Below are 18466 nucleotides of genomic sequence, written 5' to 3' on the forward strand. Positions count from 1 at the left end.
CGTAAAGATCCTGAGAAGGAAACATCATCGACTGTTTAAAATAATTCAAGGCTTGCAAACATTTGTAACCATTCCATGGAGAACTTGACTGACAATTAAAATGCTGAAAGGAAAGGTTCTACTGTCTCCAGGTGGGAATTCAAACAATTCATTATATTTGCACCAACTATTTGGAAAAATGATGTGAATTTTTAACACAGATTGGTGACTCCATGCCCACAATCAGTCTAATAAAACTATATGAGAATATGATTATCAAATACATGCACAGGCGTCTCATGGACAAGACACCATGTAAGTGCTTGGAGACATATGTCTGATGCAGCTTCCAACAAGCCCAGGAAATCCTTGAGTACCATGTTACCATGTTTGATATTTACTGAATAAAGCTAGACACAGAGGCAACAGTGACTCAGTGTCTCTTACAAGCACTTCACTTCCCAAGCATGGCTTCCCAGTACTCAGCCTTGCCAGAAGATGACAGCTGATCCCTTAAAGTGAGAAAGAGATTAATCATCACACTCATTCTTGCCCAAACAGTCATAAACTATATGGAAAATGTTTACCTCGATAACTTCTCTCAGTTCTTTGTTAAAACAAAAGCTGTGCCTTTGGCAGAGACAAGTTACATCATACAGGAAAGATTAATTATTGGACATTTTCTCCCTTTCAATTGCTGCCTTTTCCTTCCATTTGCCTGCCATGCATCTAAAGTGCAATGCACACAGTTAGCCCCTGCAGCTACAATGAGGCAGAATGTGATACTCAGGCATTAACATCAGGAGGGATAAGAAGTTAGTTTGAATAGTGAATTAAACAAACACAAAGTCTAAATTAATTCCACTAACTAGCCATAAGGTCCTGCCTTGTGCTGAAGAAAGAAAACCATCTCATCAACCTGCTCTGTTCTTCACTGATGACCTGATATATGGATGGCTGCTGGGGTCCTGATGACAAATTCCTCCCAAGTAAGGACTCGGCCACTCCCATCTTTGCTCTCCCAGCACTGTCAATCTGGACTGGAGCAAGAGGCCAGTGTTCATCTAATCAACAAACAAACAGTCTTTGATTGGAAATGTAAAGGCCACTAAGTGGATAAATTCCTACATTGAAATGTAATTTAGTACAAAACTCAATTATTTGTTAGGTTTTGTTGTTGTTTTTATATGGTGTCTCTAGATGTAAACTCAGACTGTCTTCAGTTCCTCCTGCCTCTACATCTTGTGTGTTAAGATTACAGGTGTGCACCAGCACTCCCAGCTACCTGTTAGGGTTTTAGCAAGCAAAAACACAGAGTATGCCCCCACCATTCTTTGTAGAGTAACATGTATGACATCAGATCTTTTATTCAAAACAATTACTTTTGTTTCTTTATTACAGCTACAAATATCCTTTATTTGATGTAATGTAATAAAACATTTTCAAATTTAACAACATGTATCTGACATCATTGTTATTTAAATTATGAACATAAGTATATATGGTCACTCTAGCAAATCTGCAGCTCAGGAATTTGTACACACTTTGTCTGAAAGGACAATGCCTACTTCCCCTTCACAGGAAAGGGGCCCTTCCCTGTATCTCATAATAAACAACATCAGTGACAGCTGGAAGAAGTCCATAATCCATGTTGGAACTCCTTGTATCCTGTAAAAGGACGGCCTCCTTAATTATAGGAAAATAATATTCTCTTTCAATTCTCTTTTTATTAAATAAAGGTATGCATTCATTTCCCCCTTGTAGACATAGATACTCTTCTGATCTATTCCCTTCCATCCCCTTCACCCACACATAGTGTAGTATTAAAGGATGCTATCCACAAAGGAACCCTTTCTGTCTCCTTACCTGTCCTTAGTGTTGACCATTTTTATTGAAGGGAGGGGTTTAAAGGACAGAATTCATCAGGCACACATTTGATTTAAGATACAGAGAACACAGAGACGAAGTCTCTACATGAAACAGAATGATGTTCTAGAGTATTCACAACAGGGGTCCAGGTGACCTCTGCTTCACACAGTCCAGTTGGATGAACATGTTTACGCTGTCTCCAGAAGCACCGCAACCATTCATGGATATACTATCGCCACACTCCTTCCTCATGACACACAGTTATAGACCAGCCCTGTGGGCTCCTTGCCCCCTTGTAGAAGATGAGAATAAACAACATGCCAAGAATCATGTTAATATACAATGCAGTTAGGTGGCACTCACTCTTCTCTAGTTACCATCCTCTCCCAGGAGCCTTCAGGAGTGTGAGTGCAAAGAAAAGCTTTATTCAGGTTTTCTGCCTTTCTCCAGCCTGAGATCTGTTCCTGAGTTACACCACAATGATAAGGGGTTTAACAGTGGACATACACTGGTAGGAAATCACAGGGACCCTGCAGAAAAGCCAAAGTATTTGACAAAAGCTCTGGACAGACACTGCTCTGAGGAATCATTTGTATTAGCTGATGACAAGTTTTTGTTTTCTAACATGGACATGCAACACATTCAACACTATGCTTACTGCAGTTTGCTTGGAAAGACACCCTTCTGTCAGACCACAGAATGTACTCTGTCTCATGAATGATTCCTGAAGAGTTACCAAGAAGCCTAGACTGGAAGCATGGAAATTGTGCGTTAGGATTTTCCCCCACTCACGTGGATGTGGACTTGTGGAAAGCACCAGAAACTGCTTCCCTCCCGGAACCCAGCTCTGTTAGTGTGCTTACTGCCGGGATGGCTGTCTGACACTGAGAACTATTTTCACTTAAACACAATATCACTGATCCACAGGGAAAAAAGGGTGAGGTCGCCATCTCCCCCAAAATACACTTTGTACAACAGATCACCCCATTCCATTTCAGCCATGCCAAGAAGACAGAAGCCACGTTCCGTTTTGAAGTCTCAGCCAATAATTTCCTTGTTTCCACCTGCTTTGCACTGTTTGTCTTCAGTACTCCACTCTGGATCATGTATCATGAACTTTTTTCCTACAGTGGTCAGAGTTTTGTCTATAAAAGAGAGAAAGACAAGAAAATTAGCCAGACCCTAAGTGTGGGTTTTCATATTTTGTGGTGAGTGAAATTTTTTCTTTTTTATGGCAGTCAGTGATTTCAATCATTGGTGACTTGTAAGGTTTCATGAGCATCTCTAATGGGAAAGAAAATATAATGTGCCTCTCTTCATAAATGTCAAAAGTTCTGTAAGTTACCAAGCCCATAGTAATATACTTGAGAATGAGCCCCCAAATATAATATAGATGTATCCAAAAATGGCTTTGCTTTCAAAAGAACTTAAAATTTTTGCAAAATAGTATAATCTTCTCACTACTTGAAAAAGACTGTGAAAAAATGACAGTGTGAAAATAGAGGGGGCAATATCAAGGTTGGAAAGATTTAAACAAGGGTAGAATGGGGAGGGAAGAAGAAGAGATGTGGGAAACCTGAACCCAAACTAAAGATGTAAAAATGCCATACAGAAAATCTATTTTGTAAGCCAATTAAAATACAATTTTAAAAAAGAGTTTGAAGAAAGGTACCCTGCATGCTTGTAGACAGCTGCTCCGAGAAGCTGTAAGTTATTAAGTGAAAATCCCAGTGCCAGTGTAGAGTACATCCCAGGAGGTTTGGGTTGGGGATGCCAGAGAGGCACCAAAGCAATGCAGACTACTGCCATTTCCATGGTTGCTTTCTAAGACTAGATGATAAGACTGAGCTGAAGACACCACATGCTTCCGTTGAAATCAAACAGAAACTGACCTAAAAGATTCCCCTTTGATGACTAGCTTTCCTACTGCCAGAAGATACTACACAGTCTGCTGGTAAAGAAAAGTCATCAGCAGTCTTGCCTGGTTAAGAATTCTTCATTCTATAGTAACTACCTACCAAAAATATGTGCCAACTGGTGCTATGGTGGCATGATGATTATGGGGATAACCAATCACCTTCTGGTAAGATTTTCTCTATAGGAGGGAATTCATTCCTATAAACCTGATCAAAGACCCATGGTTTGGGAGGTCATGGGATCTAGCTATATTATTAATTTTTTTTACTAAATGAACATGGTTTCAAACTGCCTTTTAAATAGTTATGTTTATACCCATAGGTTAGTACTACTGTCAGCCTGGGTTCGAAAAGCTTCTGTTTCAGAGGACAATGGTAAATGCAGACTCATAATCAGCCAAAGTGCTGGGAATAACTGACTACTGAATGATCAGCCTTATGTGACACACCTATCTCACTCTTGCCAAGCTCAGGGGACAGAGAAGAAGAGGAGAAAGGGAATATAAAAGCAGGAAGATAGGGGAAAGAGCTGTGAAACACATCCTCTGGACATGGCATGGCTATTGCATTCATAAACTCATAGAAGGGTTAGTCACCTGCACAAGACTGGTCCATTAACATCCCATCAGGAGTGGGGAGGAACTCATAAGGTTAAATGGTACCTGAGGGAGAAGGTATATAGCCAGTGGAAATGTATCCTTTCTAAAGTAAATAACCCCTACCAATGTTCAATAAAGCCACACTAATTAGATGCAGTGGATCTCTCCCACAAAAAGCCAAACATGAAAGTGGGTGGGTGGGAAGCTTGGGACTTGAAAAGAAGAATGCATTTGGCTAAAGAGGGTTAAGAAAGAATAGGGGCAATATGATCAAAGTACAGAGTATATTCTCTGTCTCTCTGTCTCTGTCTCTGTCTCCGTCTCTGTCTCTGTCTCCTTTTTGTCTCTGTCTGTCTCTCTGTCTCTCTCATACACACACACACACACACACACACACACACACACAAAATTGCATTACTTCCACTGAGAATCTTCACCCACTTTAAACCTAGAAATATATAGCGTTATAACTGACCTACACAGAAACCAGAATCCTGCTTCCCTCCAGGCCTGTCTTCTAGACTCACAGAAGTGCCTTGGGCCATAGAGAAGCTTCAGCCAACAACTGAGAAAGTATCTGTTCTCCTAGTATAGAACCCCACTCCCATAATGCCACATTTTCACAGACCTTGACTTACCACATGAGCACTATGTTTAGGAGCTGGTCTAGGCAGTTCTAGGCCCAGGACTATGCTTCCAGTTTAGCTTTGCTGCCCCACTTACTCTGTCCCTATATCTGAATCCATTTATCTCAATTTCCCTTCTCTGTCCAGTCTTTCATATAAGTGTGACAATGACTGGATATTCCTGCTGATAAAATCCACTTCTCCATAAGAAACAATCTCTGGCTTCGGCCCTCAACTCAACAGTGCCTGAGAACGATTGCTGTATTTCAACTGACCATGGGTTGGAGTAGACACAGGAAATAAGCTGTGTCCTCAACTAATGAAGCTCTGAAGACAATTCTAGCCTGGGACCATTGGTTCTTCCGACCAAGTGGAAGGAACACACCCAGCATCCTCCAACTCAGTTTTGCCCCCACCAGTTCCTAAACTCTGCTCCAGTCCAGCACCATCTCCAGAGTCCATTTTTTCTTACCACCCACCTGCTAGCCATGGTGATATTTTAAGGATTCCGGGACTCAGACTGCTCAGATACCATTAGCCTCTCTCCTAGTGTCAATGCCATCTTCCTAGTACATATAGTTTCCCCAGGCAGAGACCTCACATTTACATTAGTTTTATAACACACATTTCTACTGCTAATGGTAGTCTCTCCTTCCATCAAGCCCACTACAGCCTATTATCACTCCTGTCAAAAACCCACCTGGCTCCCTGGGATAACCCCAACCTACTCAACTTCCTGATACCACTGAAGACATGTTCCAGGCCCCTTGATCACCTCCACCGACAGCTGTCACTGGACTGGACTGTCCTTCAGCACTGAGCAACCCCTATCCTAAGCCCCCCCATCTCTTCTTATTAAATCCTGCTTCCTTTATATCTCTTCTTTCATGATTTTACCATGTAAATTATCTTCCTAAGAACACCCCAAGCCTTATTTTTATTGTGTATTTTTCTGCACTGTTTGATTTTACATTGTGCTACCTCCATTTATTACCAACTAAGGAAAAATAGAAACAAAAGAAAGTGTTAGAAGAGAATAGGGCAAGAGCTGGGGCTCAGTGCATGAGTTTTAGCATGTGTGAGGCTTCTGACTTTGATCCTCAGCATTACATAAAACACTGCATAGAACAACACCCTTCCTGCTTTAAGATACTTCACAGTTAAACTCTGGGCAACTGTAAAGCATGGAGTGAAGAAGCCATTGTCATTACCAGTTGATTATTTAATAAAGGCAAATCACTGAACTTGAACTTCAGACAATTAATGAAGAAAATACCACTTTGAGGGACATGTTATATGAAGAAAAGATCACTGTGAGGTACATGTCCAGGGAATAGCAAACTTTTATTTTTTTTTTCTTTTTTTCTGTTGCTAAGGCAGGGACCCATCACAGACACTCAGAGTTTCAGGGACCTTGATGCTTCCTCCCAGTTTCCCCTGGGATGTACTTTACTTCATTTCTTTTAAATTACCCCTTTCCACAAAGAAAGCATGCAATCAGGTTGAATTCCAAAGCTGCAGCCTAAAGCCTGGAGGGACAAATTGACAGAATTCATGGCAGAAACCCAAGGTTATTCTGTGATGAGTCACTGCTGAGAACTACTGCAATTGATGGGGATACTAAGAGGCTCTTTGAAGATGAAGACAATACAATCACCAAGGAGAAGAGGGAGACAGAAAAGAAGAGCTGCTTCAAAACAACTCCAGGATACTCTTTTAGAGCAAAGTGTTTCAGAAGCTGCCTTTCCGTGCTATTCACAAATGATGCCCAAGAACAAGTCCTTGTGGCAAGATACTTAAAAGAAATCTGTGGCAGTTCAAGTCTGTGAGGGAAATCATCCAATTAAAGAGAAAGAAAGGAACCTGGCTCATGTCACATTGTTACATTTTTCTCATTGCCTTTATTTAAACACTTGTGAAATGGTGAAAAGATTAGAATTGATAGTAGTGAATTCAAATTACCCGTGCAACAGTATTCACAGCTTTTTTCCCTGTATTCACTCCGTTACCCCAAGGGAAATTCTCCAGTGCCTGCTAGACTCCTGAAGCTCGGGTTAGGCTGATTAAGAAAATGGGAAGAAATGGGTAAATATTTGGAAGTGACAACACACAGAACAAGGAAACTGCTCACACAGAGAATCGAGGAAACTGAAGTGTAGGAGAAAAAAATAATGGAGTCAAGAAGGGCCGAACAAGAAGCAAAATAACATAGGCCTGAACCCAAGCAGCCAGATAGGAAGATAAAGGCAGGAGAAGTTATAGGGAGTTTCCTAGAATCCTTAGGGGTGGCCACCAGATGTGTGAGGGAGCTGGAAAAGTAGGAGTCTAATATAATTTCTCCTTTGCTCTGGGCTATGGATTGGCTGTCTTTTGTCACTCTTCTAGAGACCACAGTGACAGTTTACATTACCATTCAGACTCAGTAAAGTATAACCCCAAATGTCACCCACCCTAATAATATCAAAGAACAAGTTAGCAAAACATGAGACTTACATTTGTCAAGTCAAATCTATTAGCAGCTTTCCAATTAGTGTTTGCTTGACTGTAACTGTGGACCATGCAGGTTCTAACTCTGGTTGAATATGTCTTCTATGGTCAAGTGTCACTAACCTCAACAGCACCTAAATCCACAGGAGTGTGAACTTCCCGAGGTGAACACTGTTACACCATCCTCTTTTCTATCCCAACCATACCTGGTGCTATATCTCAGACACAGAAAACCATCCAGTGTTTCTGGTAATACCAGGGAAGGGACTCTACATCCTGCCTCCACCTTCTGAGTCTTCCTAGACCATGTCACTGAACCAATATGCTCTACTTTGATGGCTCCATCCCCTAGCTACAAAAAATATGGATGGCTTACTACCATCTACATCAGAGTTCCCAGGCTTCTTCCTTATAGGTTGGGTAAGTCTTTTCTGCAGGAGGCCCTGTGTGCATTGTAAGATAGCTGGCAGCCTCCCTGACCTACACCTAGTAGATGACAGTTAACATCCAGGCACGCTCCAGTAATGACAACCAAAAGTATCTCCAGACATTGTCAACCATCTGCAGCAGAAGAGGCAACGATTCCTCTGAATTGAGAATCTGTGGCCTGCACTTGAAGTCCAGAATCTTGGGACTAGCATAGATCCATCAGTAACACTCTTTGTCATTTCTACTCTGATCTCCAACTGTTTTCTAACTCTAGAAACTAGTCTAGATCTCAGCTCTGGCTGGTCTGTCCTTTGCATTAACTCCTATATTGGTGGCTCTACATAAATGTCCCTTTTACCTGGAATACCCCTCTGCTCACTGTTAATTATAAATGCTTTGATTAGCCTCCAAGATTTACCTTTCAGGAAGTCTTCTCTGATAGCATTCATGTAAGCACTAGCTAAGTCTTTTTCTTCTCCATTGACTGGCATGGCGTTCTACCCGTGACTTTCACCATTACAAAACAAAGCTGGGTGTTCATGTGCTGCGGTAAATTCAGGATGTTATGATGAAATACCATACAGTGGTAGTTTCTGAGAATGTTTTTATTTCTAGAGACTAGAAAGTCCATTAACTGATGAACCAGTACATTTGGTATCTGCGAGGCTCTCTGTCTCCTTCATAGGCCAGTTCCTTCTGTTCCCTTTTATAAGGGCCCTCATGACCTAGTTACCTGTAGAGTCCCCCACCTTTTGATACTGCTGTATTAGAGTCTGTATTTCAACACATAAATTTGGGGGAACACAAACATTCATATCACAAAAGTATGTTTCTGTACTTCTATATGATCTCAAAAGTATATGTTTCTGGACTCTATATGCATATACTTTCTGTGTAGAAATATATGCACAACAGTAAAAATGATGTCACACTTTATGTCTTCACCATAGTGTGTGAAAGTTATAAAAAAAAAACTGAAAATGAATATCCTAACATTGGTGCTGACAAGCAAAACTGCCTAGTAGAGAGTTCAAAAATGGCTGCTATAGGAACTCCATACAATAGTTCTAACAGTAAATACATCCTAAAATTGATGAATATTTTTAGGCCAACAATATTAACTGATTTGCATATACCACATGTTATAAATTCAAACTGAGAGAGTTGTAATTAAGCCCAGTAATTCTCTCTTAAATCAAGGGACAACAGACCATTGCCTATGGGCCAAATCCAGCTGGCCATCTCTTCTGTAAATTAAGTTTTGTTGGTATATATACCCATGTCCTCTTGTTTACTTAAGTGGATGACAGTAGCAAGGAGGAGTTTTCAAAAGCTTAAAATACTACTACCATTTGGTCTCTGTCCATATAAGTCTGCCAACCCTTGTCTGGGACTAAGAGGAAACAACACCCAAGCCTCCACACTATTTAAGGACAGACAGACAAGCATCCTGTGCTTTATTTGAGCTAGTTTATTTTTATGAAGGGTACAGTAGCATGAAAGTAAAAGCACTTCTGAACACAGGCTTCCTGGGCTGAAGTCCAGCTCTATCAATCTCATCGGAAGGACCGTGGGGAAATGATTTGATCTCGCCAAGCTCTTGCTTTACCGTCTTCAAATTCGAAATGGAGAAAACTAGCCCGTTGTAAAGTTCTGAAGTTTCAGAGTTCTCAGTGGCTGACAATGAATGCTCAGTCAATGTGAGCTATTATTATTTCAAACAGGGAAACCTGTTACGTCATGTTTTTAAAATTACTATTCTTATACCTGAATCACCTGTGAATTCATTAGATAAACTAATCAGAAAAATTATCCACAAGTCCTCAGAGGCCTGTAAATAGAGAGATGATCAGAACATCATCTGCATTCTCCTGCACACTGGCTACTGAATGGGACTTCCTGCCCCCCCACCTCCCTACCCCCACCCCTCCACCCACCCCCACCCCCGTCTCACACTGGTGTCTGCCCTCCACACCATTTCCAAAGACATCCCTCATTGTGTTACTCCTAAGAAATAAAACAAACACACTTTCCTCCTTATGGTCAAAGAATCCTGGTGCCAGGCAAAATTTAACCTACTTGTCCCAAAAGAATAGCTATTTCCAGGGGATACAGAAGTATACCAGCTAAAATGGGTTACTCACCAAATCCTTCACTTTCCCATACTCACTAATCCAAAGCTATTTTATCAAGAAATCTACAGTTGTCATCAGTTCACCTGGACACTACCCAGTCCACACCCTAGAACTCCTACCAATGACTTGGCTTAATTTCCTATATTTGAGAAATGACTAGGATCCTGTCCAGATGGGACCCTCCCACCATACAGCATGTCTAACATACTCAGCACATTTAGAGTAAGGACAGCATCCTAGCTGCCTTCTTAGCAAGCTGGTGTCTGGTGTTCCAAACTGTAGCATTCAGTAGCTCTTCACTACCTCAGACTGAATTCATCTAACAAGTAGAATGATGGGACAATTAAGGGCACATGCACTGGGATGATTCATTCCACATTATCTATGTGATCATAAGTCAATTATCCTGTATCAATTACCCTAAGCCACAAGTTAACCCCCTGAGAACTGGGTAGCAGGGTAGATACTGCCATTGGTATTCTACACCTGTCAAGCACTGGCATAGATTATTCAAACAGTAATCTAAAATGTAGCTCCTTCTCTAAGAATTTCAAAGTCTGAGGGGCAAATACTCATCAGTGGGATCATCTAGATTTGAAAAGTCCTAGGGGTTGCTTATAATGAGTGTTCTAGAACCTGATGTCACATGCTAATTTTTTTAATGAGGCCTTTTGTATTGTGAACAATTTCATATGTACAACAGAGTATACACAACAGAAGTAGAAATGAACACTGTGATGCCAGTCCAGCTCAAGAACCAGAAGAGCTAGACTCTAACAACTTCCCATTCTAAGACAAACCAACACACTCTAGTATTTAGAAGACTTGTGGTCCTAGGATTGAGGTTATGTGAGACCTAGACTTAAGTTAGGTCCTAAGTGAGGAACATGTCACTTGCCCAGGGAAGCGGACAGGGAAGGTCCCTCTGAAGTAAAGCCCTCAAACTTCTCTGCTCTCTTCTTTCCTATTCCCATTCCTCAGTGCACAGGAACATCTCATCCACCAGAACCTTCTATGATCTCATCCCAAAATTATTTTCTCACTCAGTGATCAAATCTCCTTTATGTAACTTTTTCTTTAAAAAAAAAAAAAAGTCTTCATTTTTACCTCTTGACCACCCTAATATCTTGCCTCTCACCTCTGTGACAATGCCAAATTTGTTAATATGTGAGGTACTTGTGAAACTCCCAAGTCCTTATCACCATTAGCCCTTTGTAGCACATTTTCAGATCTCAACTCCCGTTGAGTGTCCCAGACAACATCAAACCTTGGTCAACTCCAGCAGGAATCAGTTCTTGGATACCAAGACAAGAAGCACTTCTTGACAGCTCAGTGGCTACTAGTGCCTTGTCCCAGCTTTGCCATCTCCTGTATGGATTCAGTTCCATACCAGGAAAATCAAAGGAGGCATTTCTTTCTCAAAAGAGGCATTTCCCTGGGAACTATGAGATCACCACATATGTTTTGCCACATGAAAGTACAAAAGCACTTAAGATGGTAATGTCATAGGAATTCAGATACAAGGACAGACATAACTGAAATGTTCTTTATGATAAAAGAAATGGAGAATATCACCTTCTATGCCACCAGCCATATGAACTGAAATTCATCAGAAAACCAGTCTCCTCTTCCCTTTCAAATACCTACCTACCATGGGTTTTTTATTGTTGTTGTTTGGTTTGGTTTGTTTGTTTGTTTGTTTTACCTCAATGTGAGTGAATAAAAGTATTCTGAATTCACACCAGATGTCTGGTAGAAAATGTGCTAGCCACTAACTCAGGGAGCTTTCCCCAACATTCAAGAAGCTGCATGAAAGGGTTTGGGACACAAAAGGTTGGTAGTGATAAATGACCTTACAGCACAAACTCGGCTTTCTCCGGCCTCTCAGCAAGTTTCAGGGCCTCGTGCATGCCTGCCGCAGAGAGCTTCCGATTGATATTCCGGTATTGGCACTGGAGTAGGCTCCGGTAGGTGGTCCTCAGGTCCCGGTTGAAGAAGGCATATATAAAAGGGTTAATGAGAGAGTTTGCATAGCCCAGCCACAGACATGTCCTCTCCACCCATAGCGGAATGCAGCTGCAGGCGGTGCCACAGATAAAGGGCCTTGCTGTGGACAAGAGGAAAAACGGCAGCCAGCACACTGTGAAAGCTCCCACGATGATCCCCAAGGTGGTGGCTGCTTTCTGTTCCCTCTTAAAGATGGAGATGTTTTTCCTTTCATGTTTGAGCAGTCTCGAAAGGTTTGCACACTCTTCCACCTCCTTCTGGAGCTTCACCACACCATTCAGGGAGATGACACTCTCCGGCTGCACACGTGGGAAGCCTGGGAACTTGTGTTTGGCCGCACTCTTCCTGGCGGCCTTGTAAATCTGATAGTACATGAACAGCATGACCGACATGGGTATATAAAATGCCACGGCAGTGGAGTAGATCGTGTAGCCAAAATCCTGGCTGATCAAGCACACTTTGTCATCGTTCACATTCTGAGCCCATCCGAAGAGCGGAGGTAAGGTGATGGAGGCAGAGAGAAGCCAGACCGACAGGATCATTTTGGCCATACACTTCCCATTCTGCCTCACAGGGTATGTGAGGGGTCTTGTGATCCCAAGGTACCTAGCGGAGAGATGGAAAGATAAGAACTGAATACAATCATCACTGCCCACAAAGTGCTGGCAACCCAGTAGGACCATTATTTATATGTTGCAGAAAGGTAAATGGGGGCTTTCATACCTTACCTGTTTTATTCCCAGCCATGCAGTCAGACAGAGGTACTGCCAAGTTTCGAATGCCCTTTGGTAAAGTTAGCCAATGGTTTACTTACACCTTGTAGATTCTGACAACCAGTGCAGCCAAGGAGATAAAGATGAAATGACTGCACTCTCCCATGACCATCACCATTACAACCAGCCAGGGTTAAGGCAGTCCTCCTCATGTGCAAACGTTGTGGCACATCTTCACAGCTTGGTAAAGGTCTGTCACCCTGATATTATATGCCCCTTCATCTCCACAGTATTAATTCTGGCCAGCTTTTAATTCCTTCAATCTCCCCATTGCAGCAGAGGTATGCCCATATGATCACAGATTTGTGAGGCTTTTGAGGACTCTTAGAATTTGAAAATGGAATCAGGAGTGGAAAGTGATTATTTTTTTATTGCCAGAAAATTCTCACAAAACAGCAATATGAGAAGAGCATTCTTTGAAATTAAAAGCAGCTTGCCCTGTGCTCCAGTTCTGAGATGGAACACAAGAAAGGGGACAGTCCTCATGAAGAGTAGGCAAATCCAGTGTCATCCCTCTGTGTGCTTCTAGAGAGATAATGAATAGGTCTGCATTTCTTTTATAGGAATTTACAATGCCAAAGGCACAAGGCAGACACACAAAAACATAAGTGGTGAAATGTTTGACTAAAGGCTTAATATTTGTAAATGTTTGGAATTATTCTCTATATATTTAATGGTCTTGAGAAATGCTTGTCATTCTGGTGGGTCTTTGCTCCCCTTATGCACATGGAAGATCCACTATTAAAGCATGAAAAGAAGGGTTTCAAGCTTTCCAACCAACAGCTCTTTTTCTGAAAGTTCTCAATCTGCTAACACCCCTGATGCTTAAGTTAGCCCACAGAACTTCAAAGTCATCCTCTTTTTTATGAAAATTAGTATTTCTACATCATTTACAAAACAGAGAACAGAGTACAGTAAAAATGAACAAGTCAGATTTGTCTACTCACCATGAATATCTATTTCTTCATTCCTTCAACAAGTATGAGCATTTCTAAAATTGGCTCTAAGGTCTCCAGATACTAAAGTTGTTCAAATCCCTTCTGTAAATATCACATAACTTACACACACACACACACACACACACACACACACACACACACACACACACACACACAAACTTGTTTGAGCTCCCAAAGGGATAAAAAAGACAAATGATATTTTCCTAAGAAATCAAGAATAACGACAGAGTGGATAAATCAATAGCTACTCATCTGAAAGCTTCCTCCTTACTGGCTAGCTTTCATACCATTGGAAGGTATTATGCACACTACCAGAGGGGGGAAATAATCATCAGTCATACCCACCTGTGAACTTTAAATACTATATTAATGACCAGCCTGGAAAAACATGCGGTGACATGAATGTCATGGGAGTAACCGACCACCTTCTGATTGTATTTAATACCAGCTCCACAAGTTAAAACTCATACCTGGCACAATTATTAGGGACAGGAACCTATGGCTAGACAGACCATAGGCCTTAACAGAGAGTCTACTAACCGGGCGGTGGTGGCGCACACCTTTAATCCCAGCACTCGGGAGGCAGAGCCAGGCGGATCTCTGTGAGTTCAAGGCCAGCCCCGGCTACCAAGTGAGTTCCAGGAAAGGCGCAAAGCTACACAGAGAAACCCTGTCTCGAAAAACAAAAACAAACAAACAAACAAACAAACAAACAGAAAGTCTACTACTATTAATCTGCTAAATGGCCTAGTATTTTAAACTGACTCCTAATGATCTATCCTTATACCCATAGATTAGTGCATCTCTCAGCCCTCATCAAATAAGCTTCTTTCTGAAGTAGATGATGATTGACATAGAGACCTGTAGTGGGTAGCCATCCCAGCCTTGGCCTGGAAGTTCCAACCCCCAATGAGGCTTCGGAAATGGTCACACCTATAGCTCTTAGCTAAGGCAGGGCTGAGAGAGGACGCTGAAGACCCAAGATCCAAATGAGAGGGATCTCTTGGTGCCCAGACCCTGGACGCTGGAGGTAAACCCAGCAGAGTTCTCCAGAGAACACCGCCGGACTGTGCCATACCTTTGCCAGACCCTACATCCTACCTATCCCTTCACTTGTAAGTTATGCCACAAAATAAACCTCCCTTTTAACTACATGGAGTGGCCTTAATAATTCCACCAATAGAGACCCAACACCAGTCAGGGTTCAGGGAACCAAAGACTAAATGCTCAGCCATAAATGAAACATCTATTTCACATTCTTTCCTCTCGAGGATCAGGAATCATTACAGAAGAGGGACCAGAAAGACTTGAAGAGCAATTGGTAGCAGACAACACAAGGAAACCATGTCTTCTGGAATAGGAAGTGTTGCACATGAAGGATGTTACACATAGGAGCTCACAGCAGTTGTGGCAGCATACACAAGATCTGGAGTCCCAGCCAGGCAAATTCCCACTATGGAGGTGGGAAGGTGTTCACATAGCCTCACCCTTAGCTAAAGAGCTATTGGCAACTGACAACCGCTGAGAGGAGAGTCTGTTTTCTAAGTCTATCTACCTAGTAGATCAACCATGACCCAGAAGAAAGCCATGTATACAAACATACATAGGCAGCACAATTCAGACTCCATGGGTCTGAATAAGAGGGGGCACAATGTTGAGTGGGTGGGGGAATGGGTAGATCTGGAAGGCGTTGGGTAAGGGAGTGAACCTGGTCATAATACAATGTACTAAGTTCTTAAAGAACTAATTTAAAAAGAAAAGGTAAGCAAAGTGGAGGAGGAAGCTAGTCTCTTTGTGAGAGCCAAGAAGAGTAAGGAGATGTGACAGGAGACTGGGTACAACTTTCAGAAGCATGGCCCCAGTGATCGAGTTCCTCCAATGAGGTTCCACCCCCTGACATTTCAAGAACTTCTTGAAATAGTGCCACCACCTTGGGGATAAGCACTCAACACATGAGCCTGTGGGGGAAATTTCATATTCAAACTGTAACAATGTTTATCTAGAATTAGACTTTAAGTGGGCCTCCTGTGTAGTCTCCTCTCTTCTGTGGTAGTCATCCAAGAATGACAGACTCGCTATGTCTTAACTGATTGTATTATTGCTCCTTGCCAGCACATCCTGTCTAATTTAATGCTTTAGGACTATAGTTACCAAACAGTTCCTGAGTGGTTTTATGGGAAAGGGGTATTTTTTTAAATCTATTTCATATATTCCTATTCCCATTATTCTTTTATGTAGTTACATACATGTGTACTTACCTATGAGATAGTCTCTGTAGAAAATGTTTGTGGTTCTAATTTGTTTCTGCATTTAGATTACAAAAACTATACAATAGATGTAAAGGAAAATAAAGAGCTGTAATAAAATACTTCACTCAGGGGGGGAAAATCTAGAGGAATAAATGCAGAAAAGAAAAGAGAAAGAACAATGAGCCAGTAAGAATGAATCAGAGTGAAGGAAAATATAAAGAAACAGGAAATATGAGATACAATTTGTTTTACATAGAATTACCTCATCTGCAAGCTACAGAAACAAATACCTGGAAATACTTTTAAATAAAAGTGACCCCCTCCAAAAAAAAAGAGAGACCTTGGTACTGATGGGAGCCTCACAATTAAGCTTATCTTGCCACAAGGATGAATGTCATCACTCTGCTAGATGTATATATGGACCTGGCTTTAACTTAACCAACCAGTACAGTCCAAAAGCCAAGTTGTCTAGCCAAAGAGCTAGACAACTTGTTCACGTGGTTCCCCAGGTGACCACCAGGTGGCACTGACAGACCACCTTACACCTACCTAGGGGTGAGGGGTTTGAGTTGGTGGCTAAAACAGGTGTAAATTCCAAGGAGACAGTAGAATTGCTCAGGACAAGAAGTTATATTTTATTTAAACGGCTGCAAAACAAAAAGTTAGCAGTTCATGAATTCACAAATTCTTAACCATCTACTTAAAGGCAATTCAAGTGTAGCACTGTGCTGTTCACATGCTCCTTGCTGGAACAAGGAACTATGCCTGAAGCACGATTGAAAATCCAGCCTTTCTCCTGTCTACATATATAATACAAAATTCACAAAATATTTGTCATCAGAGGTTAACCAATGGTGTACTAAATGATATCTCAGAAGACTAGACAATCTCATGAGAGCCCCTGCCTGTACACTTTAGCACACTTAACTAACATATTTCAGAGTGGGAGCCAGACCAGAGGATCCTGAGAAAAAAGGGAGACACCAGGAAATGCAGAGCAAGCAGCTTGGGCATTACAAAGTAAAGGTAACCAAGCCATGTAAAAAGAGTGTAGATTTTAAAATATGGGTTAATTTAAGTTGTAAGAGCTAGTTAGAAACAAGCCTAAGCTATCAACCAAGCCTTCACAATTAATAAGTCTTCATGTCATGATTTGGGAGCTGGCTGGTGGGACAGAGAAAGACTAGCCACAGTGTACAAACTATGTTCCATAAACATTGTCATGCTTTGACTGCATTCTCTTAAGTTCTTAAGTCACACCCTACAATAAAGAGGACCCCTGGCCAGATTCCATTTAGTGAGATTTTAGAAAGTTAAAATCAACTGAAAGATAGCATACACACTGCTAAGTGTTCCCTAAAGTTTCTGGATATAAAATAAATAAACAAAAACCAATAGCTTATGTTTGGATAACTTAAATATAAATGTTATGAAGGAGGCTAAGTTCTTTAACAACTGAAGACTTTAAATATTACTAAAAGGCTTTAAAAATGGTCAAGACTTACATGAAGAAACTTAAAATGTTATTGACATATTTAAAAGAACACTTAAATTCATAGAGAAAAATACTTTTTGTCTTTAATAGGAATATCTAGTACTACAAAAGTGCCAATTTTCCTTTAATATTTATAATCCTTATAAATATCATACAGTCCCAATTGAATAACACTCCAGAATTTCCGTTAGGTTGGCCAAATGACTTCACAGCTTGAGTCAATGTGTAAAAATGGGCACATAATCTAAAAAGAAATAATAAAGTGATAGTTATCTCACTGAAGCCAGTATAAAAGCCACAGAGATTTTTTTTTCTTATGAAAGAAGAGCCCAGGTGAAGTACTGAGCTCTGGCTCAATGGCAGGATTCTTGTTTAGCATGCACAAGGCCCTGAACTCAATTCCCAACACCACAGAAACTATAAACTACAACACAGTAGATCCCATGAGTCACTACTTCTTGGACTTCGTGGCTAGGAGGAGGTGTGATATGTCACATAAATTGGTTCAACTATATGGAAGGGTAATGTACAATGAGCCATTTTAAATCAGTAACAAAAGGATGACAGCTATGCATTCTGACAACTTACTGACAAGCAGGGTTAAAACAACCCTTACTTCTCCTCTTTCACCTTATTAAATATAAACCCCAGATGGATCAAATATTATCATGTCAAAAAATTAAACTTGAAGACCACAATGAGAAAATACAGGGATTCCTTCAATACTGTGTGATGGAGTATTCTTACCTACAGGACAAAATACTGGACTATAAACAATACATTTATAACTTTTTACTTTTTATTTAAAACAATGATGATGATGATGATGACTGGAGAGGTGAGTCAGAAACTAAGAGCACTTGCTGCTCCTGCAGAGAACCCAAATTTAGTTCCTAGCACTCATGTCAGTTGGCATACAACCACCTCTAACCCACCTCCAAGG

General features: G+C 41.1%; 1 protein-coding gene across 4 annotated transcripts in view; it reads right to left on the bottom strand.

Annotated features, from left to right (window-relative positions):
• Nucleotides 1–1086: 1086 nt before the first annotated feature.
• The window catches only part of Htr7 (5-hydroxytryptamine receptor 7), an 88565-nt gene continuing 71185 nt past the window's right edge, over nucleotides 1087–18466 (bottom strand). For 2 of the 4 annotated variants that reach the window (XM_036175563.1, XM_036175573.1), the window contains 2 exons: nucleotides 11898–12653; nucleotides 1087–2993 (listed from right to left, as the gene is read on the bottom strand). In XM_036175563.1, coding sequence (XP_036031456.1) covers nucleotides 2951–2993; nucleotides 11898–12653 — 799 coding nt within the window. In that variant the 3' untranslated portion in view covers nucleotides 1087–2950. Of the gene's footprint in view, nucleotides 2994–6951; nucleotides 7049–11892; nucleotides 12654–18466 lie in introns of all 4 variants that reach the window. The other 2 variants (XR_004943748.1, XM_036175569.1) reach the window with 2 other exon arrangements.

The sequence above is a fragment of the Onychomys torridus genome, chromosome 1 (genome assembly GCF_903995425.1).
Source record: "Onychomys torridus chromosome 1, mOncTor1.1, whole genome shotgun sequence".
Taxonomy (NCBI): Eukaryota; Metazoa; Chordata; class Mammalia; order Rodentia; family Cricetidae; genus Onychomys; species Onychomys torridus.